Genomic DNA, 26,886 nt, shown 5'->3' with positions numbered 1-26,886 from the left:
TTTGAATAAATATAACACTTTATTTTATGGAAATGTATTTAAAGATTTGATTTACATTTGATATGATATGTTAATTTTAATTACATTGTTATTATAGCCTATATCACATGTCTGACATTTAATAGATTTCGCTGTTCATGTTTACTTTCATTTCATCATAACAAATATCACAAAACTCCCAGTAATAACATAAATATTATTAAAATAAGTATACCCTGCTGAAAATCAGCTAAAACCAGCCTAAGCTTCCAGTTTGGTTTTAGATGGTTTTACAGGCAGGTTTCCCCACTGAAAAATCCAGTTAAAGGGATAGTTCACTTTAAAATGAAAATTCTGTCATCATTTACTCATCCTCATGTTGTTCTAAACCTGTATGAATTTCTTCTTTTTTTTTTTCTTTTTTTTGATGAACACAAAAGAAGATATTTTGAGAAATTATTGTAAACACACACCATATAGTGACCATTGACTTCCATAGTAGGAATTAAAAAATATAATGGAATTTAATGTGTACCGTCAACTGTGTGCTTACCATCATTTATCAAAATATTTTCTTTATCATTTTTCACAATATTTCCAAAATATTTTTCCTAATATGGAAGTCAATGGTCACTATCTGCTGTGTGTTTACCATCATTTATCAAAATATCTTCTTTTGTGTTCATCAGAAAAAAGAAATTCATACAGGTTTAGAACAACATGAGGATGAGTAAATGATGACAAAATTTTCATTTTAAAGTGAACTATCCCTTTAAGACCAGCATGGTAGCTGAACAATATGTAAATAAATGTAAATGTAAAATGTTTATATTTAATATAAATTATAATAGTATTATAAAACAATTTATATTATAATATTAATACGATAATATATCACTGTAAAAGTGATAGTTTGATTACCCTTAAAAAATGTACTTCAATTGGTAACACCTAAAAAAATCTAATTTATCACCTTAAATTTTGTACTAAAAGTGATTTAGTAGATTTTTAGTAGATTCAACTTTCTCTTTTTACAGTGTAATAATATTTAATAAATAAATAAAATAAAGATTTTATATAAGTTAAATAAATGTATATAATTAAAAATTATATATTTAATATAATTAAATTATTATTTAATTGATTTTATGATTCTTATATACAGATGGTGTAACTGCTCTTATAGAATGTGTTTTTTAAGGAAAAGGTATTATTATTCATAGGGTTGGGTTTTTAATACCTTTATAAACCCTACAAAGAATTTTGCTCAATCCACAAAAGAATTTGCTTCTTGAAATGTCCGTAAAGAAACAAATATCAACATTTTCCACATCAATGATATAAATTATAACTATACTGTAATATGTACAGTTTATTCAACATTTCTACTCCCCGTGCTAATAATTATTTAGTATTTACAAATGTATAATATAGGTCACAGTGGCAGTGGGTTTGATATTCATGGGCTGAGAGACCGACCCCTGCTGGTATTTATAGACTGCTGAGTCAGGGTCACACGTTGCTATAAGCAAAATGTGAGCAGAGAGACTGACACAGACAGCTGCTGAACTATTAAGCAACCATCTTAATCAGTTTGTGCGTTTGGTCTCAACACATTAAACTCAACCCCTTTCTTCACATGCAAATGTTTACAAATATAAAACAGCCTTTGGTTACGCGAACTAAGCATTATTACGTCTTACAATCTACAAAGTTGGCATGAAAAATGTTCATTTAATTTTTAAAGAACACCACAAGTTAATGTTGTTCCCATATTAAACCTTCCATCAATTTATAATCTTATAATGATAGATATCTTATTGCATGAACATTGTAAAAAAAGTAATCAGTAACTAATGAAACATGTTTTTAAATTGACTTATCAAAATTAGTTAAGCTGTAGACCTCAAGTTTACTCAAAACCAACATATACAAATATTCAAATATGATATTAGCAAAAAAAGAAGATGAACAACTTTTTTATTTATTTTTTGTCATAGTTTTATGCCATTTTTGAGTTTGTACAGCAGTAGAAGACATCTCATTATGCATCTCATTAATTCACCTGATTCTTGTTTATGAAAGGCCTATACTGTGGAAATCATACAAAATGACACACCTGGGGCTTGCAGAATTTGGATATAAAACATACAATTTTATACAAAGAACCTATTCTTGTAAAAGTAAAACGTGTGCTTGAAATGCTCAGTATAAATACTGAAGTAATTTTATCAATGTACATCTGACACGTCACAGAATAACATGATATTAATATAACTTAATTTAAACTCCGGACAACCAGTGCAGTTCAAACAGTTTCAAAACAGTCCATGATCATCCATGATCATTTAAAACATCTCAAATGCATTGTATAAAGTCTCAAATTGACATACAATTCCAAGAAAATAGAAATCTGACATGATTTTTGATGCTGCTTGAGAAAGTCCCTGAGCAAATGTTCTCAGACTGTGATCAATAAAATTCATTATCATCTATTACAAACATATTACACATACTGATTTGGCCTTTATCAATATTAGCAGTAAGTATACTTACATCAGCATCCCTTTTATGCAAAGGCACCTATTATGCAAAATGTATGTTTGGACATAAATGTGTTTTGACATGTGTGAACACAACCACCCCACACCTTCTTTTTTTAATCCCCGTGTCTTATTAGACATGCCATTTTGATTCTCTTGTTAATGTGACATCACACTGATAAAGCCCCGCCCACAGCACTAACTGACAGTCTTGAATTACCATCAGCGAGTTGTAGCTGTCCGCCATATATCAATAGTGAGATGCTATTGTCTCAGACTGTTCACAGGAATCAGATCTATTTAAAATGAAAGCACTCACTTGTCTATTTTGGTAAGGGAGTGAGAAGCAGTAGTTCATTTGCATTTAAAGGTACAGACACGAAAACAGCACGCTTTTGCTTTCACCCAAATAGGTGCATTTTTGACATGCCATAATAAATGATCCGTGGGGTACACAGATTCAGGACACACCTGAGAAAAATTGGCATAATAGGTGGGAAAATGGGCTTTTCCTAACATTTTGTATTACTTTGGCACAAGTAGGAAAGAAAATGTAAAATTAGACCTATAGATTTGTGCCGATTTATGTTTAAATACAAATAATGCTGCTGATGTTTTTTTTTTTCAATTTAGATTGAGGGCACTTAACAGAAAAAAAGATGCAAAGACATTGGAAATCTATTAGATGACACGCAAAGGTCAGTAAAAGGGGCTCCAGTTAAATGTACCTATGGAGATAATAGTCTGGCAAGTGCTAGAAGACAACCACACCCTCTCCACTAAACTGTAATGGAGGAATCCCAAGGCAAAGCCGCATCCAACATCTGTCAGATGATGTCGACCCAGCAGCACACGAGATGTGCCGACGAGGACCGCCCACAGCACCAGCAAAATACGCAGAGGAACTGCAAGCACCAAGTGTGCTAACAGGAATTTAGATACCATGGCTGCTCTGCTTGCATGGGCTGCTGGGAAAGAATACATGTCCATGGCCAGGTAGTCAAGGAAACTGGGTGCCATTTCCCAGGGCCCTTTGCGCTTAACTAGCTTCTGCATGCCTGCTACAGTCATCACATCCAGCAAAAGAGCTGCAAAACAATTGAAAACATGTTTACATTTGCTTTATTTAATATAGGGCTACTGCAAATAGTTACAGTGCTTGATTCTGATTGGTCCATAGCTGGGACTTATTTACGTAAAAAATATGACCGCAGCACCCAATAATGTTGTGTATAAATGTGGGGCACCCTTAGCAACGTAAACATATGTGAAACATTCTGTTAAAGGCGGGGGGCATGATTTTTGGAAACTACTTTGGAAAAGGGAGTCGGGGCGAGTACCAAAACACACTTGTAGCCAATCAGCAGTAAGGGGCGTGTCTAATAACCAACATCGTTGCCTGGGTTACGTATGTTTGGGGCGGGTCTATCAAAAGAAGGTCCAGATTATATTGGGGTAGGGGCGTGTTTTAGGTGCTTTTAAATATCAACATTAGGTGTGTTCGAGATCATCTGGCGCTGTGCAGACCGATCGCCGAGGTTTGCCGCTTGCAGTCGAGGGAGGAGCGAAGACGGAGCCATCAAGCTGGACACCTGCTGCTTGCCGTAGAGACGTGTGCCCCGTGTTTCCTTTTTTTATCTCGAATGAAGTGAATAAGATGGTGAATTTGTTAAAAACAAACCCTTTAATAAAAAGGTTTGTTTTTATATCTAATATTTTAATTGCTGTTTATATTGCATGCCCGAAAATAACGGGAAACAAGCCTATAATTACAATACCAATAGAGTTTTATATTTTTATTTTGTAACACAACACAATATAACATATGTATGCATATTAGCGTGTTTTAACATGAATTTATAATGTTTATTAGTGGAACTGAAGATTGGATTAAACTTGAAACGCACGTGATCGTTGTCATCAGTGAGGCGACCAATCACAAAGAGCTGTGTCGTCATCACAACTCTGCTCTGGAGAGGCTGCACCGGCCGGCTACTCTCGAAACGCTCTCGCTGTAATTTAAAACCATTTATACCACGGGTCTGTCGAATGCTGTATTCTGATTGGCTGAGAAATGTTCCGTGGGTATGCATTAATTTCTGATAACCGCACACCTAACTTTTCAAATGTCTTAAAAATAGGCACCAGAGCAATGTTTGTGGTAACCGTGGTATAAGAGGAAAAATTGACTCTGGTAATTTGAATTGTTTGAAAATAATGCACACCCGCGGTGTAACGGCATTGCACCTTGGGTGTGCATTATTTTCTTATAATTCAATGGCCCGTCGTCAATTTTTCCTTACATAACACAGTCACGTGCCTTCAGCGCCAGCTCAAGTCGGACAAAATTACTAACCGGCATGCACTGCTTCAAGTCAGTCGCCGATCGGTCTGCGCAGCGCCGCATGAAGTCGAACACACCTGGCTTTCAGAGATCATGCACCCCGCCTTAAATGCTTAGTCAGTCAGGGGCTATTTTTCCAGTGGAAGGAAGACTTTTAGTGATTTTACTTAAAGGTGCAGTGTGTACGTTTTAGCGGCATCTAGTGGTGAGGTTGCGAAACCAACGGCGTAGTCCACTGCTCACCCCTTGCTTTTGAAACACATAGATAAGCTACTGTAGCTGCCACCGGACAAACATGTCATTGTTGGAGACGACTTAGTAAAAAATCGTCCGTTAAGGGCTTCTGTAGAAAAATGGCGGCACAAAATGGTGACTTCCATGTAAGGGAACCCTCTTTGTATGTAGATAAATAGGTCTCATTCTAAGGTAATAAACACATAATGGTTCATTATAAAGGGTCTTTGTAATATAGTTTTGTATATTTTTATGCATTTCTGTCAAGAGATCCTTCTAAAAATTACACACTGCACCTTTAATGAACGTTTTGTGTGTGTGTATATATATATATATTATATATATTATATATATATATATATATATATATGTTGCTTTAAAGGTGCAGTGTGTAATTTTTAGAAGGATCTCTTGACAGAAATGCAAAATAATATACAAAACTATATTATCAGGGATGTATAAAGACCTTTCATAATGAACCGCTATGTGCCCATTACCCTAGAATGAGAGCCCTTCATCAACACACAAAGAGGGTCCCCCCACATGGAAGCCGCCATTCTGCGCCACCACTCTCCACAGAAGCCCCCAACGGACAATCCCTTTTCTAATAAGTTGTCTCCCACAATGATACATTTGTCCAGTGGCAGCCACCGAAGCCTCTCCACGCGTTCCAAAAGCAAGGGGTGAGCAGCGGACCACGCCGTTGGTTGCAATTCGCAACCTCACCACCAGATGCCGCCAAAACCCACACACTGCACCTCTAATATTTGTATTGTGTGGTAAATGTTTTATAAAAGCAATAAGGTACTTGAGCTGTATCTTGAATAGCTAAGTCGCAGCTGAATGGGTTGTATTGACTTTTTTACTTTTTCTCAAAGAAAGAATTAAGCAGTTTTTCTCCATATATTACTTGTAGTTGTAAATTCATAAGGACGGTAAAATGAAAGGACAGTGAAATGTAAGTGATAAAAATAGGAATAGATGTGTGACTTATTAGGAATGTAAAAACATTTCATTATAAAAATGCAATGAAAACGAACAAGTTTAATGAATAGTCACATGGACATGAGTATTCCCTTATCCACTGACCTACAAACCCAACAGCATCTTTAAGAGCTACAAAAAGATTGGCATATTGTGAGCACTCATCTGAAGTTTATGTCAAAAGCATCACACTTAACCAACTAAGTTAAACATGATGAGCATCTCAAGGTTTGATATTGATTGTTTACTCAAAGTCAATACTCAAAAATATTAGATATTTAATGTTATTTTAAATAGACCCACTTGAATTTTTTTATAGTGTATACTTTAGTATTTACTATGGTAAACGTTAGTAAATTGTATAATACTGTCATATATTATAGTAATTATACACTTTGTTAATGTTTATTACTATGGTATTCTGTAGGATAAACGTTGTAGTAAATTGATCAATTGTAATAAATACTGTATGTAATAGGCCTATACATTAATATTTGTCATGGTTAAGGCTTAAAACATAGGTTGGATATTGGAGGTTAGATATGGATATTTTACTACAGTTTACTATATTAGTACATATAAAGGATACTACAGTATTTTTTCACATGGACATATAAGGATTTCTTTCAAGGATGTTTTTTCAGACGTGTCTGCAGCTGTCTGATCGACCCCTCTAGTACTAGTTCACATCAGCATGTGTCGGACCAAAATAGTAATGTTTACATAGCGACACATATATTTGGAAGTCAGCTATCCTCCAGCATCACTATTTCCAATAGTGCAGTATCAAAAACCTCACCTAACAGCAAATTGACCAAAACCTCTTGACCCGCCAGTGTGTTGCTCCTCGTGAGACACACAAGTGTACCGAAAATCCACGGAATGCCATGGCCGGTGAGCGCGAGCAGATTAACCATAGAGCGCACGCTCCCCCACGACGATGTCTTGTGCGCGCACACGCCGAACCTCTTGGACATGCAGATATCTATGGCCAGAAGGGAGTTCATAGCAATTCCTTTAAACGATGGGTTCAACTGCATGCAGTCTTCTTCTGGCAACTCCTTTTTATTATTCTCGGTGGACTCTTGCTGTGCGTTCTCACTCTGCTGGCGTTGGCATGGTTGTGGTCTCTGCTGCGACATCCTCCGCGCGCCGCCGCCGCGCGCTTCAGCGCTAGCGTTTTTTAAAGGCTGGTTTAGGGACATGAACTCCGGTCGGTTCAGCACGTTGTTACGCTCCCTCACCCTGGATCGAGTCTGGTTCGCGGGCATCTTGCTTTTTCTGAGGAGTTTTTCAGTCTAAATGTGTTTTAGTGTCCTTTTGTTCACAACGAGAGTGAGTCTTGCAAGTCCATTCCCCGATCGTGTCTGACTCCAAGTGTTGAGACTTCTGTTCCAGTTAGACTATAAATAGACATACCAGCCGACTGGATACATGAGACGCATCAACATGTCTGTGTATTCTGCTGCACGGTTAAAATCAAGACAAACACAACCTAACCTTTGACGATCGTGACTTAATTCAATGCAGATTTCTGCGCTTTTCACAATCTTTACTAAAATATATTTTAAAGGGATAGTTCACCTAAAAATGAAAATTCTGTCATTATTTACTCACTCTCATGTGGTTACAAACCTGTAGACTAAATGTCTTTGTTCTGAGGAACAAGAAGATATTTAAGAAATGTTTGTAACCAAAACGATTATGAGCCCCATAATTCACTTGCATAGTAAAAAAAAGAAGTAAATGGGGCTCACAAACGGTTTGGTTACAAACATTCCTCAAAATATCTTCCTTTGTGTTCAACAAAGCAATTTATACGGGTTTGTAAAAACATGAGAGTGAGTAAATGATGACAGAATTTTCATTTTTGGGTGAACTATATCCCTTTAATAAAGCAGAATGTGTTTTTCATAAAATGTACATTAACGGAATCAAGTGCAATTAAATTCGCTATAAAATAAGCATAAATTAATGAATAAATGAATTAATTGTTTAACAAAATAAACACATTTATTAATATGTAAAAACTGGTGTTAAAGTGGTGTAATTAAAATAATAAAATATTTGAACGAATGAAATATTAGTTAAATAATAATAATTACATTATTAGTATTATTATTAAAAGTATGTTGTATCTTAAAATTTCCCTAGTTTACCTTTTGTCAGGAGGAAAGTTGTCAGGTTGAAATCTTTATTGTGGACATTGGATTTAATAAATCAAAAAAAAAAAAAAAAAAAAAATGTAAAAATTGTATTTACTCTTGCGGGTGTCACAAAACTACAATACCCAGGATGCAAAAGCTCCTCAGGAAGGGAAGTCTAATTATAAGCCGCTTGGGTAAAAAAAGCCCACCGCTGAAGTAGTATTGTGTTACACGAGAGGAACCCGGCTAACCTTTAATAGGGCAAAGACGAAAGAAAGTAACCCCACTGGTCACGCACGCTAAATCTCTCGCAAATATGCCAAATATACCGCAACTGGATTTGACACCACAAATTGGTGCCAGAAGACGAAGCTGGGAGATCGAAGTGTAACTATAAACTGTATGGATTTATACTTTGCAAAAATACTTTTTCTTTTTACTGATGGACTATTCCAATTATGGATCATCAACTATCCACGGGACTTTGTAGTGGAGCGTAATGGCGCATTATTGGACGGAGCCTAACAGGTGTTATTTTTTTTTATTACGTATCAAATGCTCCCATGAGCTGACATGCTTATTTTGGGATCCTTTAATACACTTTATATACTTATATATTTATTTAATGTCCTTATAATGTTTCTTTCTTTTTTTGAGCAATGACTTTTCTGTTATATCAAAAATCATGTTATAATTTTACTGTAATGAGGGGTCCATTATTTTTTCGTGATGGGTGTTTCAGCTAATAGTTTTTACAATGGGATGTATACAGAGTTTAAAAACCAAACCAAGTTTTCAAGAAAACATCACAGTACTGGAACTGCACACCTCCATTGATCCCAACCCGACTGTCATCGATGAATCCTCCAATGTGGTTCTGAGATATCGCACTCCTTACTTCAGGGCTTCAGCTCAAGTTCTGGTGCCACCTGTTACTTGTAAAGAGATCTGGACTGTGGGTTGGATCCAGGCTTGCAGTCAAATGGATTTCTTCAACGTATATGAAAATGAAGGAGTGTGAGTAGAAGTCGACATTTATTTCTGCAATAATGATTCTGGTAAAGCTTCTGTTTTTTTAAAGGCAAAATCTCAGCATTCCTACGTGGCATCGTGGCCACTGGCACGATAATGCGTGGGAAATGTGCAGAGATGGTTTTTGTTAGTAATGTTTTTTTGTCCAATTTCCTGGGATTGTTTCCGAGACAGAGGAAAGTGGAACACACCCCATTAGCGGGACAAAAGGCTTGCCATTTACCAGCATCAGTTTTAAAAGAATTACTGCAAGCCTTTGTCTTTACCAAGATAATTTATTCATATTTTTTGCAAGATCCAGTCAAGTCAGCATTTATTTTTCATGACTTCACACGGGAGTTATTCATTAAAATAGATAAACTTCTTTGTAATTTCTTGTTTTGAAACGTTTTGAAAAGTTTCCCCCATGCCCTGTTGGAAAAACCACCAGCTAAACCAGCATGGACCAGCAGGAGAATTACCATGGGTTCACACCAGCCGTGTTTAACTGTGGGTTTACACCAGACAGAAGTTCAACGATTTGCGCGAGTAGATTACATACAAAGTCAATGCAAAGACGCGATCAGACGCTTGCGTGGGGCAATGCGAATGACACGACATGGGCGGCGCGTTTACCACGCAAACACGCGCTATTCGCCTCAAACGCGTCTTCGCCCAAGTTGAAAACTTCGACATTCACACATTCGTGTCATGGGAAGGGCTTCTGCGACTTCGCTCGCTTCCTGTAATTACGTCACTACTAGAGCAAGCTCCTGACTGGTTAACGCGGCACGTTTTTCCGCGAAAGTTCGACATTTTTCAACTCGTGTGTTTGACCTTGAGACCCCCGTCAACGCGTTTTCACATTGACTTAACATTGAAATCACTCGCGCTTGACGCCTCTATCGCAGCTGGTGGGAATGCAGCATTATGCTGGTCTATGCTGGTTTTTCCAGTAGGGTGTACTCTTGTTTAATGTTAACAGCTACCAGTCTGTTTGTTCTGTTGAAATGGGGTCCAGATGGGTGGGGGCATAGCAAATAAGTGTTTGTCATCCTATACTGAAAAAACTGCTAAAACCACCCTAAGCTGGTAGGCTGGTTATAGCTGGTCTCCCAGCCTGGTTTTAGCAGGTTGACTTTAAAGGTTGACTTATTAGCTGGACCCACCGGGTCCATGGCCTATAAATCTTGCAAGATGTTGGGTTTAATAGGGGTAGGCGATAAATTGTATAGTAAATTATCCATTTGAAAGCAGGTGATGGCGATTTACTACTAATCACAAATAGTAGGCAATTTATCGCCCACCCCTTCCTTTTAACTACAACCTGACTCACCAGCTAAAACCACCTTGACCAGGCTGGAACCTTGGCCAGCTTGGCTAAGCTGGTTGGCCTCTCTTAGCTGGTTTTCGATGCAAGTTGCTGGTTTAAGCTGGTCCTCCCAGCCTGGCAAAGCTGCTCAAGCTGATCTTCCAGCCTGGTCAAGTTGGTGGGTCAGCTGGTCTTCCAGCCTGAGCAGTCAAGACCAGCTTGACTAGCTAAAAAGTGGTCAAAGCCCCTCTAAAACCAGCATGTGGCACCAGCTAGAACCAAGCTGGGAGACCAGCTAAAAGTTGCCAACCAATCTAGGCTGGTTTAGCTGTTTTTTAGTAGGGCATTCCAACATTAGTCAATTTAAAAGCAAACATATTTTAAAGAAAGTGCAGCATGAGTCTGTCCATGTGTGTTCGCAACACTTGAATGCACTGTAAGTCACAAGACAAATGCATACATTGAATACATTTTAATGCTCTTTTAATATCCTGTTAATGACATTTCATCCCTTTTTAGTTCCAGCTGGGAGCTGCCAGAAATAAAATGCGGGCAGATCCAGGCGATCAGCGATTCAGATGGTGTGAATTATCCTTGGTACGGTTGCACCACCGAGATGTACACAGTCGTGGGTCCTACTAAGAAAAGCACCACACTCACCGTCAGTATGAATGATAACTTCTGCCCAAGTGTAACCTGGAGCGTCCCCGTTGGCACAACCAGCAGCCCTCCTCTCCTGAGTGCCATCCAGAGAGACCAACGCTTTACCACTTGGCTGGTAGCCATGAACGAAGCCACGGCCGAGATGGTGTTACTCAGAACCATCCGCTGGAGAATGCAGCTGTCTATTAAAGTGGATCCAAAGATGCCTTTGGGCCAAAGAGCCGTGCTTGTGGAACCACTGATCCAGGAACAGCCTCAAGTCCTGGTTAGGAATGAACCCATCCCGTTAAATGCCTTAGTTAAGCCTAATGCAAATGATGCCCAGGTTCTAATGTGGCAGCCGAAAAACGGGCGACCTGTTGTTGTTATCCCTCCAAAATACTAAGCCATGAAGAAATTTCCTTTTCTGCCTGAACATTAATGTTTTTATGCTTGTTTAAACGGAGTGAATTAGTGAGAATAATATTTACAGTGATTTTGTTTCTAAAGAAATTATTATTTGTGTATTTATTGATGGTTTAGACGGCTACATTTAAGGATACAAGTTTAACACTGTGTATTGTTTGGATTGTAAAAATGTAGAACCCTGAGAATATTTCAGTTTCTGGATATTTTAATATTTGTCATTTGCAAGACAAAGCGTTTTGTGGCCTTTGCATACCTCACCCTAGATTGAAATGTTGCCTTTAGTTTATAAAACTGTATGTTTCTGATGCATGCCCAATTGAAATTGTGCACACAGTTTGAGCCTACGGGCTTTATTTAAACATTTGAGGCATATTGTTTTTCAGATGTGCCCAAAGTTTTACACGCTATATACAGATTCTGTTGCCTTTTCTTTTAAAGCAACACTATGTAGTAAGATTTGGCTTACGGCTCCCCCATGTGGTTGAAAAGCACAACAGTGCCAGTGGTATCAGACACTCTTTTGCAGGCAGGGGAGGGGCTGTGTGCTCCAACCCGACCAATGCGACTTAAGGGGACTCGTTTATAAAATGCTGCGTAGAAACCATTTGATCTTACGATCATTTATGAAAAACTTTACGATCAAATCTGTGCATACGCACGCTTTATAAATGAGGCCCCAGGACTCATTATAGTTGTGCATAAGTCCTAGGGCGTAGCCGCGATGGCGTAGGATACGCATCAGTTTTCATATATATACTTCTGCGTCGTCCACGCAAATGGAAATACCTATGACGCAGTTTTTTTGACCTGACAGGAGGGAATCAGTCAGCGTAGAACTGACGCGCTGTTAAAAATTGGGCCAGGTGCACGTCAGACTACGCAGAGCTACACAGATGCTACGGATAACCTATGGCGTAGACCTTACGCCCAACTATAAATTGGACTTTACAGAGTGTGGTTGTAGCAGCTAGGAGGCTAATCAGGTTGCAGCCGCAGTAGAATTCATCCAGGTAAGAGTTCTACCACTGACATAATAAGACATTATTTAAATGTCAAAAAACTACAGAGTGTTGCTTTAATGTAACAATTGCAAACATGTCACATGTAGATTGTGCGCATGGTGTCTTATGAGATTAAGACTGAACTTATACTGTGAATTGTTTACTGCAGCTGTTTTCAAATGTTTTAGAGGGAGGTTTGCTGGAGCAAGTTGTGTGTTTCAGGTACTCTTATTTTTTATGAATTTGGAGTTTTTCAGCCTCTATCACAATAAATCATCAGGTTTTGGGGTGTGATTTTCATAATCTTGCTGCTCAACTTGATAAATTCAGTTAAAGCATTACAAAAGGGACGTCATGACAGGATTCCAGCTTTAGGTAGGTGGTTACGCTAAACATTTGGATGAATATTTGGTACATGTTAATCACAGCATAGCCCATATGGCAAAAAAATTGATTCAAACATATTTTTAAATATATTTGAAATAAATATAATATATTTAAATATATATTCAAATATTAAAATATTTATTTGTGTATTTATTCATTTAAATGTATTAAAATATATATATAAATGAACAAATTTTGAAAATTTGAAAATAAACAAATTTTGAAAATTTGAAAATAAACAAATTTTGAAAATTTGAAAATAAACAAATTTTGAAAATTTGAAAATAAACACATTTTGAAAATTTGAAAATAAACACATTTTGAAAAATTGAAAATAAACAAATTTTGAAAATTTGAAAATAAACAAATTTTGAAAATTTGAAAATAAACAAATTTTGAAAATTTGAAAATAAACAAATTTTGAAAATTTTAAAATAAACACATTTTTGAAAATTTTAAAATAAACAAATTTTGAAAATTTGAAAATAAACACATTTTGAAAATTTGAAAATAAACACATTTTGAAAATTTGAAAATAAACACATTTTGAAAATTTGAAAATAAACACATTTTGAAAATTTGAAAATAAACACATTTTGAAAATTTGAAAATAAACACATTTTGAAAATTTGAAAATAAACAAATTTGGAAAATTTGAAAATAAAAAAATTTTGAAAATTTGAAAATAAACAAATTAACAAATTTGTGTACAGTGTGAAATCAGCAAAAACATGGGGAAAACCTGTTGAAATGGGAAAAAGCTGTTGTGCTGTGACTGTACTAACAGATTTGACAAGAATTTGGAGATATTATTTTACAGACTGCCAAAAAACACCGAAAGGAGAAGTAAATTGATTATTCATGTCAACGTCCACAGACCACAGGTGGTTAACAATTTGCTAGGGTCACTATCAAGCAGATGTTTTACTTTCTACTTAAAAGTATTTTTCAAGTATTTGTATTTTATCCGTGTTTTCTTTGGAAAACATACATTCCAAAGCATATTATCATAATTTTTACTCTATTACATTTCATAAATAGAAGTTTTAGTTTTACATTTAATATTTAAGTACATTAACATACTTTTAATCAAGTAAAAGTACACAATTTTAATGTAATTAGGTATTAAATACATTTTAATATGCAATATTAAAGAATACACAGTATGATTCTATGCTTTAGAATGTAGTGAAGTAAAAATTTTTCCAAGACGAACACTCTAATAAAGCACAGATGCTTGGTATTGTCCACCTCTGCTATCAAGTCAATTCAATTTAAGCTGATAATAGTCAGTTTTACTGGCATTTTCGCAGCAGCAGCTATGAAAACTAGCCATTTTGTTGAACGTATGCCACTCAACAGGGCGTGCTCCGGTGTGGTCACGTGGAAAAGTCACGTCAATGCATATGCCCTCTATATTATGATAAGAACACTGACATGTTGGTAATATTTGGTGATTTTGTGTGCCCCATAATATAGCCTAAATAATGTGTCATATTTTGCTTGTTTGCACAAATTTAGTGAACACTAAAAAATTCAACCCACTAAAAAGGAAAACCCAAGTTTAATGGGTGCATAAAATGTTTAAGTAATTTTTAAGTAGTGCTGATGTTTAATGCATTTTTCCAACACTTTGAATTTAATTACTGATGAAAAGAAAATGGAGCTGAAACGAATAAAACTCATAAAATCGAACATTTGGCAGTGCAGCCTAGTCATATTTATGACCGTCGTATACGACAGTACTATAATCTCATGAATTATTCCAATTGAAAAGAAATGATTTTAATTTACTACAGCATTACAGGTGATGCAGGTGTAATGAATCATTACTAACTTTACTTAAGTAAATGTTTAATATAGGACATCTCTGCTCAACACAATTCAATGTGAACGTCTTGTGTCTTAACTGAAGGTGAGAATGTAACACGTACAGTAAGTTTAACTGTTTTAAGTGTTGCATTAGCTTACTGCAGTACAGTCAGTCCTTGGATACTGTAAATCTTCATGCTTCAGCTGGATGCTGCCATGAAAAGACTTGAAGGGCCCCAATAGGCCCACAGTAAGAGCTAACATAGCATCAAAATAAGAATGCTGTAGTCATTCCCTACATGTCGACGCATTTTCTATATGCTGAAAATTTTAGCCTTGTATAAGTCATTGAAGAAATTATAATGTTATAATCTGCATGACTTAATAATAACAAATGTCTAAAGATGTCATATGTGGGTATAGGGTCACTTTGGATAAAAGTGTCTGCCCAATGCATTAATGTAAACTGATTATAATTTTATGCAAATTGGGTTTTTAACTCACCTTGAAAGTTTTAAATGAAACCGCTGCGGATCTCCTGAAGGCCTCAGCTGCAGCTTTAAAAGGGAAGATTCCAGCGTATTGAGTTTTTATTTTAAGTTGGACTCAGCCTGTATGCCAAAGCAAATCAGTGATAAATCACTCGCTCATCTTTCAACTGGATCCCAGAGATCATCTCTAACACCGTCATATTTTTGAGGTCAGTACTGAAATCACATTTTTGTTACCTTATTGGTTTCACCTGCGCTGAAGGTGGTCTGAGTTCTGACCATGTTCTGGTGGCCTAGCGTATACGTCTGTCAATCTCACATCAGCTCCACCCACTAATCTTTTTCCCCCTGTCCGTTGCTAAACATCACATCAATATTTTCCCCATGGTATGATGGTAAGACACGGCTAAGACACTAGCTCAACTGGATGTGCATTGCACTGCATTAGCAACACCGGGGTCAAGGGTTTGATTCCCAAGGAATGCACATAATGAGTTATTAAACGTTTATTTGATCACCATAACATGAATAATACACTCACCTAAAGGATTATTAGGAACACCTGTTCAATTTCTCATTAATGCAATTATCTAATCAACCAATCACATGGCAGTTGCTTAAATGCATTTAGGGGTGTGGACTGAATGTCAGAATGGGAAAGAAAGGTGATTTAAGCAATTTTGAGCGTGGCATTGTTGTTGGTGCCAGACGGGCCGGTCTGAGTATTTTACAATCTGCTCAGTTACTTATTTTCATGCACAACCATTTCTAGGGTTTACAAAGAATGGGGTGAAAAGAGAAAAACATCCAGTATGCACCAGTTCTGTGGGCGAAATTCCTTGTTGACTCTAAAGGTCAGAGGAGAATGGACTGATTCAAGCTGATAGAAGAGCAACTTTGACTGAAATAACCACTTGTTACAATCAAGGTATGCAGCAAAGCATTTGTGAAGCCACAACACGCACAACATTGAGGCGGATGGGCTACAACAGCAGAAGACCCCACCGGGTACTACTCATCTCCACTACAAATAGGAAAAAGAGTACAATTTGCACGAGCTCACCAAAATTGGACAGTTGAAGACTGGAAAAATGTTACCTGGTCTGATGAGTCTCGATTTCTGTTGAGACCTTCAGATGGTAGAGTCAGAATTTGGCGTAAACAGAATGAGAACATGAATCTATCATGCTTTGTTACAATTGTGCAGGCTGGTGGTGGTGGTGTAGTGGTGTGGGGGATGTTTTCTTGGCACACTTTTGGCCCCTTAGTGCCAATTGGGCATCGTTTAAATGCCATGGTCTACCTGAGCATTGTTTCTGACCATGTCCATCCCTTTATGACCACCATGTACTCATCCTCTGATGGCTACTTCCAGCAGGATAATGCACCATGTCACAAAGCTTGAATCATTTCAAATTGGTTTCTTGAACTTGACAATGAGTTTACTGTACTAAAATGACCCCCACAGTCACCAGATCTCAACCCAATAGAGCATCTTTGGGATGTGGTGGAACGAAAGGTTCATGCCCTGGATGTGCATCCCACAAATTTTCATCAACTGCAAGATGCTATCCTATCAATAAGGCCCAACATTTCTTGTTGAATCAATGCCACATAGAATTGAGGCAGTTCTGAAGGCGAAAGGGGGTCAAACACAGTATTAGTATGGTGTTCCTAATAATCCTTTAAGTGAGTGTATAACATAATGGTACTTTCAATATGTAAACAAGCTACACAATTTTAACATACTACAGTTTCTTCTATAGCTTGGTAAAATGTTTAATTTCCTGTAATATTACATTTTAATTTACAAGCTAGTTTATTGTGATTCAGGGAATGCATTGCATACTGTATATATGTACAGTGGCAGCACCTTTCCAGCCTGTGGGCTTTGCCGGATTCTGGCTAGCTTGCCAATTTAACAGCTTGAGTCCACTTTCATTGGCTTGAGGGATCTGCTGTGCCTCTATACCTGTCAGATCAACTGGAGGGAAATGTGGTCTGCCAGCTCCCCATGCACATGTATCGGAGATCTTATCCTAACCATCTGAACACTGCCTCTGGTAATGCATTTATCCATCTGGTAATGAGGATATTATATTACATTACATTACATTGAGAGTGTAATCTTAAAAAAGAAAGGTTTAAAAATAGAATTCAATTTGTAGTGTTTCAGGAATAGTTTGGTTTCTGTTCGTTACAGTGAGTTTGGATTGTGGATGGTAAAACACTGCTGTCACCTGATTCAGTGTTTTCCACCACCATGGCTCAGATTTGCTCAATGCCTCGGGTGTTTCCGGGACACGAGCCACATGCAACATCTCTTGTATGCTGGACAATACTTTCTTATGGTCACATCGCATGCCTCTACAACACCACCAGAAGTATACAATAAATAAAGAGTTGCGATGTAGGATTCTTTCTTTTTTATGTGTAAATCATTGTCAAATTAATTTGCATTTGGAAGACTGAAAAACATTCAGGGTAAAGTAACAAAAGTAAAAATGTGTATGCGTGTAAAAAAGTTTTAAAGGGTGAAAATGAGCCACAGCAGCACTTGGAGAGTCTGTGATATTGTGAGATCAGCTGTACTCTGCGGATGTTCTGTTACGAGTCTCCTGGGCTATAAATATCCTCGCTCAGATAAAGGATTCAACCTCAGCTGCATGCCACAGCGAGCTCCATACTGGCACCACTGGAGGGCCTCAGGTTCAATATTCATCATAGACAGCAATGTTTGTTTGTAAACTTTTAATCCGCATAAATTGCACGTCTTCCATAATTTAACTTCACAAAGGTTGCATGCTGAGTCATAGCGCAACTCTTTTAGGAAAACACTGATATCTTGAGCTTTTAACTTTTAAGGAGCTACACTTAAAGGATTAGTCCATTTTCTTTAAAAAAAATCCAGATAATTTACTCACCGGCATGTCATCCAAAATGTTGATGTCTTTCTTTGTTCAGTCGAGAAATTATGTTTTTTGAGGAAAACATTTCAGGATTTTTCTAATTTTAATGGACTTTAATGGACCCCAAAGCTTAACACATAACTGAACACTTAACAGTTTTTTTCAACAGAGTTTCAAAGGACTCTAAACGATCCCAAACAAAGCATAAGGGTCTTATCTAGCGAAACGATTGTCATTTTTGACAAGAAAAATAAAAAATATGAACTTTTAAACCACAACTTCTCGTCTTCCTCCGTTCGTGTGACGCGCCAACGTGACATCATACGTCACGGATGATGTATGCGAAACTACGCCCCAGTTTTTACAAGTGTGGAGAAAGAGGACCGTTCCGATGTTGTTGTATGTCGAATGATACTAATTAATGTATTTGTGTCAGTTTATTGTTTTAAATGGTCCGCAAATGTGCGTTTCATATATGCAACATGTGACATTTCTACGTCACTACGCAATTACGTGAGGTCGCGCTGGCGCATCACAGGACCGGAGATAGACGAGAAGTTGTGGTTTAAAAGTGCATATTTTTTATTTTTCTTATCAAAAATGACAATTGTTTCGCTAGATAAGAATCCTATGCCTCGTTTGGGATCGTTTAGAGTCCTTTGAAACTCCGTTGAAAAAAAACTGTTAAGTGTTGAGTGTTAAGTGTTGGGGTCCATTAAAATGAGAAAAATCCTGAAATGTTTTCCTCAAAAAACATAATTTCTTCTGGACTGAACAAAGAAAGACATCAACATTTTGGATGACATGGTGGTGAGTAAATTATCTGGATTTATTTTTTAAGAAAATTGAAATCCTTTAAAACCCTTTACATCATCATATTCTCAAATCACCATACACATATAAACTGTATTTTGTTTTTATTTGAATGTAGTTAGGCTATGAATACTTTTCAAGTATGTGCTTACATAAACTTTTCTTAATATTTTTAGTTTTTAATGCACTTGATATTTGATCATAGAGAATTAACTTAGAGAGAGTGAGGATATCCTTGCGTCCTTCCATCGCATCCTAGGGGAGTGGATCCAAGGCGCCAAGAAAGGAAGCAAAGATGCACAAATAAGAATTGAGAAGCACCCAATAAAGATCTTATTCAGCGTTATCTTACAATAATTCTTCTTCCAGAACCAAGCAAATGGAAACAAAATGGAAACAAATGCAGAGTAGCATCCATGTATATAAGGAAAAAACCTGTGTGGCCTTGAAGCAAGTCTGTGTTGTGTTTGAGATGTTTTATCTAGATAGGCAAATGAGTTAGATAAGAAAACAATTATCCTATCAGCCATTATCTGTATCTGTAAATTCTCAAACTGTCTTTATTTAATTTTTTTTCCAGGAAGGTCCCAATAAGATTAGGAGCAATCTCTTTTTCCAGGGAGTCCTGGCGAAGTCGGCCGTCCTAAAATAAATTTTACATTAAATTTGTGATACATTGTGTCATATATGTGCCATTCGTGCAATGCATCACCTTTTAAACTCTGTAACATTTGAAAAGTCTTTCAGTAAAAGCAGTGCTTCTCAAATAGTGGGGCGGGACCCCCAGGGGGGGCTCGAAGCGACACCAGGGGGGGGCGCACGAGAGCCCGGGGAAAATACTTTTTCGGGAAGTGATTTTTTTGCACTGTCACTAAAAGACATTACACCCCAATCACGCTGATAAGCCGCTTGAGATTTATTATTATTTATTGATTATATTTAATTTAAATTTTCAGTATCAAATGGTCAAAAAATATTATACTTTAAATAAGGATTGTTTTTTTTCAGGCAAATTGATGCATTTTAAGTCTTTTTTGTTACAGACTAAAAAACAATGTTAATAAAGTTATTCTTTGTTGTAAGTTGATCAATATTTGTATTTTTGTGTTTTCTTTAATGTTAATAAGGATACAATGTTTTGCAGATGTGTCATTTTATAGACAAATTATACTATTTATAGTCGCGGCGGAGAGTTGGGGGGCGCGAAATGTTTACTTCTTCCTAGGGGGGGCGTGACAGAAAATAATTGAGAAGCACTGAGTAAAAGCATACACCACTTAAAAATACTTTTATTCTTAGCCTAAAGGTGCCAAAGAATGCATTAAAATAATGTGTTAAATTGTTCTCTGATATCTACATAAAATGTATGTGGCTTCATTAAGAGCAAAAATTATTTAGAGACGGTTTTGCATGTCCATTTACAACCCTAGGATTTGCCTTTAGAATGAAATGGTCTATTATTACCTTATTTGAAAGGGTCATGAATAATAATGTTGAGCTCTGCTCTGATTGGCTGTTTCTCAGAGCAGCTCCTTCAGTAGCTCTGTCTGCGTGTAAATAGACCTTATGTTTGAGCCTGTATCAGACAAATATACAGATTTTGAGGAATAATCAATTGTTTGGATTTTGTTAATGGACGTTTCTGAGTAGTAAGTTGATGTTTTTTCAGTATGGACCTGCAAAATGTAACCGTAACTTCAATAGAACTTCAGCCTTAACACTAGCATATAGCATAAACTAGCATAGCGCTAATCCAGCAGTCACAACTTTTTAGCATTGCAACAACGTACTTAATTGAAAGCCCCACCCCTAAACCCAACAAGACATCAGTGGGACAAAAACAAATCGTATAAAAACTAATTAATACGAGTTAGCCATCTCACAAAATGAATTGTCGTGGGATCTTTACATTTATAAAAGTACAGAAGTTCAGACATGAAGTTAGCCACTGTTCAGTGAAGCATATGAGAGTTCATATTTTAATATTAATATTGTATATGTTATGATATAATATATGACATGAAAATGTATTGCACTGTAAGATCTCTATTTATGTAAAAACTTTTCTTTTTCTTTAACTTTAATGATTACTGTATTGATTTGAATATAACTGAGCTTGTTTTTATGTCCACTTATAATAAATATTCCTTCTTTTAACGAAAGTCCACGATTAATAACGATCAGCACGTAGTTATCCCTCAAAATAATCCTTTCCTTTATTTCACGTCCAAAAAGCAATCATACAATCGCGTTTCAAATGTCCAGACCAGCTGAAATGCAAAAAAACCAAGCAAGCGTTTACTATACAGCAGCTCGAGAACAGGATTAAGATTAAAACGCTTTAGAGGGAAAACTGAGAGTCCTGTAAACTCTCTAGAGGACTGCTTCAGTCTCCTTACTGTACTGAACTCAGCAGTCCCACAATCAGCTTATACTGTACATACAGTAACTCGTTCACGCTGGAGTCCCAAAGCGCTACAGTTCTGCTTTTTGAAGAATGTATGTTGTGTTATATTTAAGAGAGTCTTTGTCCTTCACTTGTTTTTGCCATGCAGATGTCCATGATCCATTTGTATCTGTAACCGGTGAGAGTATTTAATCAGAAATGCCACAGCTTATGCATTACATGCATTCATAAAAACAAAAGAAAAATATCACTCCGCAGACTGCCTTTACGTTTAGGGCTTGTATATGTTACCGCATTTACTTATATTCGATGCAGAGGTCCTGGAAAAAAATGTATACGTCCAGTTTCCTTGATCATGCAGCGTTTATGTTATGTTCGGTGGCACGGAAGCCAATTTTAATAGAGTGATCCTTTTGGGGTGTAAGAAGCTGCAAACCAGTTTATAAGAAGATGGAGGAAGTCATTGGTCCTCTTTAGTTGCTCTCTGTCGGTTCTGTTCCTCTTTCTGAGGTCTTGGGCTGCTGGCGGCCCGCTCTCTTTCCCCCTTCTTGCTGCCTGGGTTGATGGCGAGCACGCTGGCCGCTCTCTCGGGACTTTCAGGAAACTTTTCCGCTTCCTGCGAATTGTCCGGCTCTCTGGCTCGTCCTGGCTCCGGCTTGGCCGCTTCACCTTTGTCCACACCGACACCCGTGAAGTGAGAGCCGTTCCTCAGTGCCTCTCTGCAGTCTCCATAGAGATGCTGCTCCAGAGTGAGATTCGACGCAGTCAGGTGTTTGAATTCAGATTCAAAGGGAAAGCCGCCACCTGGGTGGGTGGTTCCCTCCACCTGGCTCAAAACCGCAGTCCCCCTGTACACCTCGATCGCCTCTGGGAGCATGGACTTGATCTTGGGGAGCCAGCGCTTGCGAACTCTGCGGGCATTGGTGCACATATCTGCTGCGATCACATTCATCTCGCTTTCTTTGAAGTTAGGGGCAAAGTTCTGACAGTAGACTAATGAGAGGAAAAGGAGAAAGGACAAAAAGAAACATTAGTGCTGAATAAAGATATGTGGGAAACTATAGCTTAAACCTAACATGTGTAATGGAATTGCAAAAAAATTGTTTCTTTAATAGATAGCTCAGCCCCCAATCTGGCTGAGCCAAACAAACAATGCTTTAATAGTGGCACAAAGTGACAATTTCTAAAAACAGAACCTACAGTACCTACAGCATTCTCTGCGTATTAAACAGGAAAGGAACAACAGCCAAAAAGCATAGTCATTTTGTGTGGAATGAAGTGCACAAATAAAAAAAAAACACAATAAGAAAGGTGCATTGAGAACATTAAAGGGTTAATATTTCTACTGTGTTAACTTTAAATCTTGCTTATATAACAACACAGCAAAGAGCAACTCACGTTTCACCGTGTTGAGTATGCGGCTGTCCAGTGGTTTGCGATTCGGGTCACAGTTTGAGGAACGTATTCCTGTTCCACAGCTGTCGGCCAGTGTGTTCCTATAGACAAAATACCACAGTCAACCACTGGAGGGCGCACACAGAATATTATTCCAACAACACCATGAAGTCCTCACAGTTACCATTGAAATATGTGAATGTGTAGGCACTTATTCTGGCATCATTTTTAAGCCTTCATTCATTCTGCAGTTACACAAGCGTGCCTGTCATTTTGCCTACCTGTCAAAAAAAGCAGCTAGAAGGCGTCTCAGCAAGACCTTGTGCTTGACCCCAGCACAAAGGTGACAGTTCATCAGCTGCCCACGTGTCATATAGACACCAGATCCTTCCGAAGCACCAACAACAAAGAAACAAGGAGTGCGTAACCCTGAATCGGTGACTCAAATGACTCAGTCTAAACTGATAAATAATTCAAGTGTACATAGAGTTTCAATCAGGGTGGCATAATGTAGGCCTCACCTCCAATCAGCTCCAGCCTCTCTCCGGGATCACCTTCCGTGTAGAGAGCAGGGTGGCAACGGTAGCCAATCTGGCTGATGAGTCCGGCAGGCAGAGCCTCTCTGTCTCCTCCTAGAAGAACGCAAAAACGGTTCTCCAAGGAGAGAGGCAGGGAGGACACCTCCATCTTTTCTTGAACTAGAAAGAGACATGACAGATCATACAGGGGGTTAATCCATAGCCTTTAGAGCTGTAACTGTAGAGCAAAACCATTAAAAGACATTTACTTCCATAGATCCCGGACGAGCCCCCGTAAATCTTTCCGTTTGTTAAGCTTTCGTACGAGTCATCTTCAAAGTCCTCTTCTTCATTTTGGTGTGATGTTGGGCTGTCTGTGGTCGGGAGGCTGGAGGCCCCGGGGCTAGCGTGGTCTCTGCTCGGGTGCTCGTAGGGATGCAACACGGATATGACTCCGTTACTGCCCCCGGCGGTGTAGAAAAGAGCACTGTTTCTTGAAGATCTGCCCCTCTGTCCCCTGTCCTCTTCTGCCTGCTTCTGAGCGCACACCGGGGTCTCCAGCTTCTCTTCCTTGATCCTGCAGACAGTTGTGGGCTGGTCGCCTAGCAACAGGGAGTTGTTGTTGTTTGGGCTGGGAGGATCGTCTGTGGCAGACGTCTGGGAGTCGCAATACGGAGCGCTGGCCTTGAACATGAGGTCCATTCCCCGTTCCACAATGTTCTGGATCTGAAGGTAGCCCGCAGTGTACATGACCATGAGCTGATCGCTGGCGCTCACCGTCATTTTACCCGTGTAGCAGAACGTAAGGATCTGTTGAAAACAGGACGGGGCCACAGAAGAGGGCAACTCAAAAAGAGTCTGGGTGCTACCGCTAAACAGATCACGGAAGTACAAGCTGCTGGCCGCTAACACGGCACGGTGGGCTTTGAAGGCCTGACCGTTGACCATGATGGCCACATCGCAGTGCTGTCCCAGCAGCCTCTGTTCGTTCAGGCTGTCCAGAACCGTGCTGCCGAAGTTTGGAATCTCCATGTGCAGGAGCTGTGACATCATGCCAGGTTCAGATCTCTGAAGAAGACAAGATGTTCTCACCAGACATCTAAGACAGCAGAAAGTCAGAATGAAGGACGACTTGGATAAGTTTGATAAACAAACTAGAAAGGACTAACGCAAAGGTATCACAATGCTGAACTGCCGTTAAATGTCAGAAACACAGCAGACAGAGCAAAAAAATGCGACAGAAAGACTGCACAGCAACTCCCTCGGTAAACACCTCTCTTTACCTCACCGTTACTATAGTCTGCATGTTTGGCAACTCAGCATAAGCTCGCTCACGAGTATTCGAAAGAAGCTGAAAAGTGACCCACCAACCCAGACCACCTACCCACCCACCCACCCCCCCTCCCAACCCTCCTCACCCTGCCACAACCTGACCTCTATAGCAGAATCCTCCGAGATGAGAGAGAGAGAGAGAGAGAGCGAGCACAGCCAGGCTCTTCACATCAGCTCAAAATAAGAGAAGCTAGCGCGAGAAGCAGAGGAACACGTCTCAATCCGTCCTCTTCCTTCCCGCACAGGAGCAAGCCAGCGAGAGGGAACGCGAGCGTCTGTGTGCAATCGATGCACCATCTACTGTATGTCACAGAAGGGGGAGAGCGGCTATAGGCACAGACACAGAGACTGGGGAGAGAAAGGAGGAGGGAGTGAGACTGAAGGAAAGTCATTTAAGGACACACAGAGTGAGAGAGAGCGAGAGGCAGAGGGAAAGAGAAAGAGAGAGAGAGCCTGATGCGGATAACTGCCCTGCAGAGAGTAAACGTGTTCATGTGCGATGGAGACAAAAGACAGACAGGCATACGTAAAGAGAGAGAGAGAGAGAGACTAATGGCTCACTTTTATCATAGATGAAGAAAGGAGAAGAACGAGCGCATTCACCCCATTTCAACCTCCATGCGTCAAGCGAAACGTGCGCAGACGCGTAATCCATCAGATGCTGTCTCTGCCACGATCGGCTCCGTGCTCAGGATTATTTACATTAAGGGCAGACAAATGGTGTGTGCCAGGAGAGCAGCCCTGCAATGCAGTCCCTGTCACAGGCTGGCATGCTCAGTACAGAGTCTGCATACCCAATCAGATGTGCCAACACAGCATCAGACAGACACTCGAGCGATAAGAGCAGGAAAAAACAAGCTTCGGTCTCGAAGCTGCTCTGAATGTCAGATCAGAAGCCGAGAAGCGTTTAAGAACGCGTGTATGAGTTTGCGCTAGAGGAGACCCACGGATGAAAGAGTACAGTGTCTGAGAAAGAGTGGGGCGGTGAAGTCTGCAAAGTGGGATGGAAGAAAAGCCAGTGCATTTCTGTGCTCGACTCGTTGGCTTTAGCGCCAAGACGCCGTCGGGCTACGACGTGAGTCAGCGCTATTAGACAGAAACGTAAAGAGGTCTGTCATATGCTAGTGTCAGTTCCCATATCAAACGGGAGAAAAGAAATCAATAAAGTGTGGCAGACACACGCCCTGCAAAAACTTGGTTGAAATTAATCCAGCTGAAACGGATCAAACTTTGAGCCGTCTCATGAATTTTTATAGTGTTTCATAACATTTTTAATGTACAAATCAATCTCAAACTACTTGCAGTCATTGAGGAATATATATCCTCATACTATCCAAAGACTGACAGTTAAACATTTGGAGACAAGAGTGCCCATGCACATATCTGTCAAGTTGACAGCTGGATCTTCAGTAATAGACAGCGTTAGTGTGGTCACATGTATGACGTCCCTGGGGAGGACAGACTGCAGTCTAAGCTGGGAAGCAGAGGGAGACTCCCTACCGCCAACTAGAGGACAGACATAAACGTTACAGCTGTGAAAAGAAAAACTTAAATGACCTCGCATTGTGCTTAGACTTGAAGTCGCAGTTACACGGTGTTCTCAGAACGATCTCTGAATATACAACCACACTCCTGACTGATAAATGAATCCCGGGAAATTGATCTCAAAAGGACATTGTAGGAAACTTAAACTAGCATCCTTCCATTACAGCCCATGTAAAAATACATTATAGAAGTAATATGTATAAAATATTGATAGCCAAAAAAATAAATGCGCGAGCATTTGATGCTACTTAGGATGGAAATTACTTTTTATTTGAAAGACACAATACAGTCTTCTTTATACAAAAAATAATGATTCCCCTGGGAGGACGTATTTAAATAGATGGTTTCATCGGACACACGTGTTGAGATGGTTACTGACTTTATATAATTGTTATCAGAAATAATCTACCCTAGAGGGACTCTACTGGTCTGGGGGACTGCCAGAAGTTAAGTTTGGGCCACAAAAGCCAATTGTTTATGTTGTTTCCGCTGAAACCGTCCATATACAGAACAACCACCTCCCAAAATAGACTTTACATAAAAATATTCTTCAAAGCACTGAAAAGCAAAATGAATTGACAGCATAGAAAGCCACCATTATGTGCACATACATAATGTCACAACACAGATGCTGTAATTCATATAATTTGC

General features: G+C 38.7%; 3 protein-coding genes across 6 annotated transcripts; 1 reads left to right on the top strand and 2 right to left on the bottom strand.

Annotated features, from left to right (window-relative positions):
• Positions 1–1,942: 1,942 nt before the first annotated feature.
• On the bottom strand, positions 1,943–7,463 carry plpp7a (phospholipid phosphatase 7a (inactive)). The gene is made up of 2 exons (XM_055200659.2): positions 6,884–7,463; positions 1,943–3,610 (listed from the first exon to the last, which is right to left on the bottom strand). Exons 1-2 carry the CDS (start codon positions 7,353–7,355, stop codon positions 3,222–3,224), a joined length of 861 nt encoding a protein of 286 aa, XP_055056634.1. The 5' UTR covers positions 7,356–7,463; the 3' UTR covers positions 1,943–3,221.
• An 888-nt stretch (positions 7,464–8,351) lies between these two features.
• On the top strand, positions 8,352–12,929 carry fam78aa (family with sequence similarity 78 member Aa). 2 transcript variants are annotated; one of them, XM_055200661.2, is made up of 3 exons: positions 8,354–8,759; positions 9,004–9,248; positions 11,074–12,929. In XM_055200661.2, exons 2-3 carry the CDS (start codon positions 9,214–9,216, stop codon positions 11,600–11,602), a joined length of 564 nt encoding a protein of 187 aa, XP_055056636.2. In that variant the 5' UTR covers positions 8,354–8,759; positions 9,004–9,213; the 3' UTR covers positions 11,603–12,929. The 2 variants fall into 2 exon arrangements, with proteins under 2 accessions (XP_055056635.2, XP_055056636.2); XM_055200660.2 differs by having other exon boundaries at positions 8,352–9,248.
• An 8,127-nt stretch (positions 12,930–21,056) lies between these two features.
• Positions 21,057–25,842, bottom strand: nacc2l (NACC family member 2-like). Of its 3 annotated transcripts, XM_073861227.1 has the most exons (7): positions 25,252–25,839; positions 24,793–25,038; positions 23,628–24,457; positions 23,362–23,538; positions 23,122–23,227; positions 22,844–22,941; positions 21,058–22,438 (listed from the first exon to the last, which is right to left on the bottom strand). In XM_073861227.1, the coding sequence occupies exons 3-7, from the start codon at positions 24,409–24,411 to the stop codon at positions 21,906–21,908; spliced, it is 1,698 nt and encodes a 565-aa protein (XP_073717328.1). In that variant the 5' UTR covers positions 24,412–24,457; positions 24,793–25,038; positions 25,252–25,839; the 3' UTR covers positions 21,058–21,905. The 3 variants fall into 3 exon arrangements, with proteins under 3 accessions (XP_073717329.1, XP_073717328.1, XP_055056633.2); XM_073861228.1 differs by lacking the exon at positions 24,793–25,038 and having other exon boundaries at positions 21,057–22,438; positions 25,252–25,842; XM_055200658.2 differs by lacking the exon at positions 25,252–25,839 and having other exon boundaries at positions 24,793–25,219.
• Between the last annotated feature and the right edge of the window lie 1,044 nt (positions 25,843–26,886).

The sequence above is a fragment of the Misgurnus anguillicaudatus genome, chromosome 22, assembly GCF_027580225.2.
Source record: "Misgurnus anguillicaudatus chromosome 22, ASM2758022v2, whole genome shotgun sequence".
Classification (NCBI taxonomy): Eukaryota; Metazoa; Chordata; class Actinopteri; order Cypriniformes; family Cobitidae; genus Misgurnus; species Misgurnus anguillicaudatus.
The sequence above is the reverse complement of the archived record's forward strand: the minus strand, read 5'-3'. Positions and strand labels throughout refer to the sequence as shown.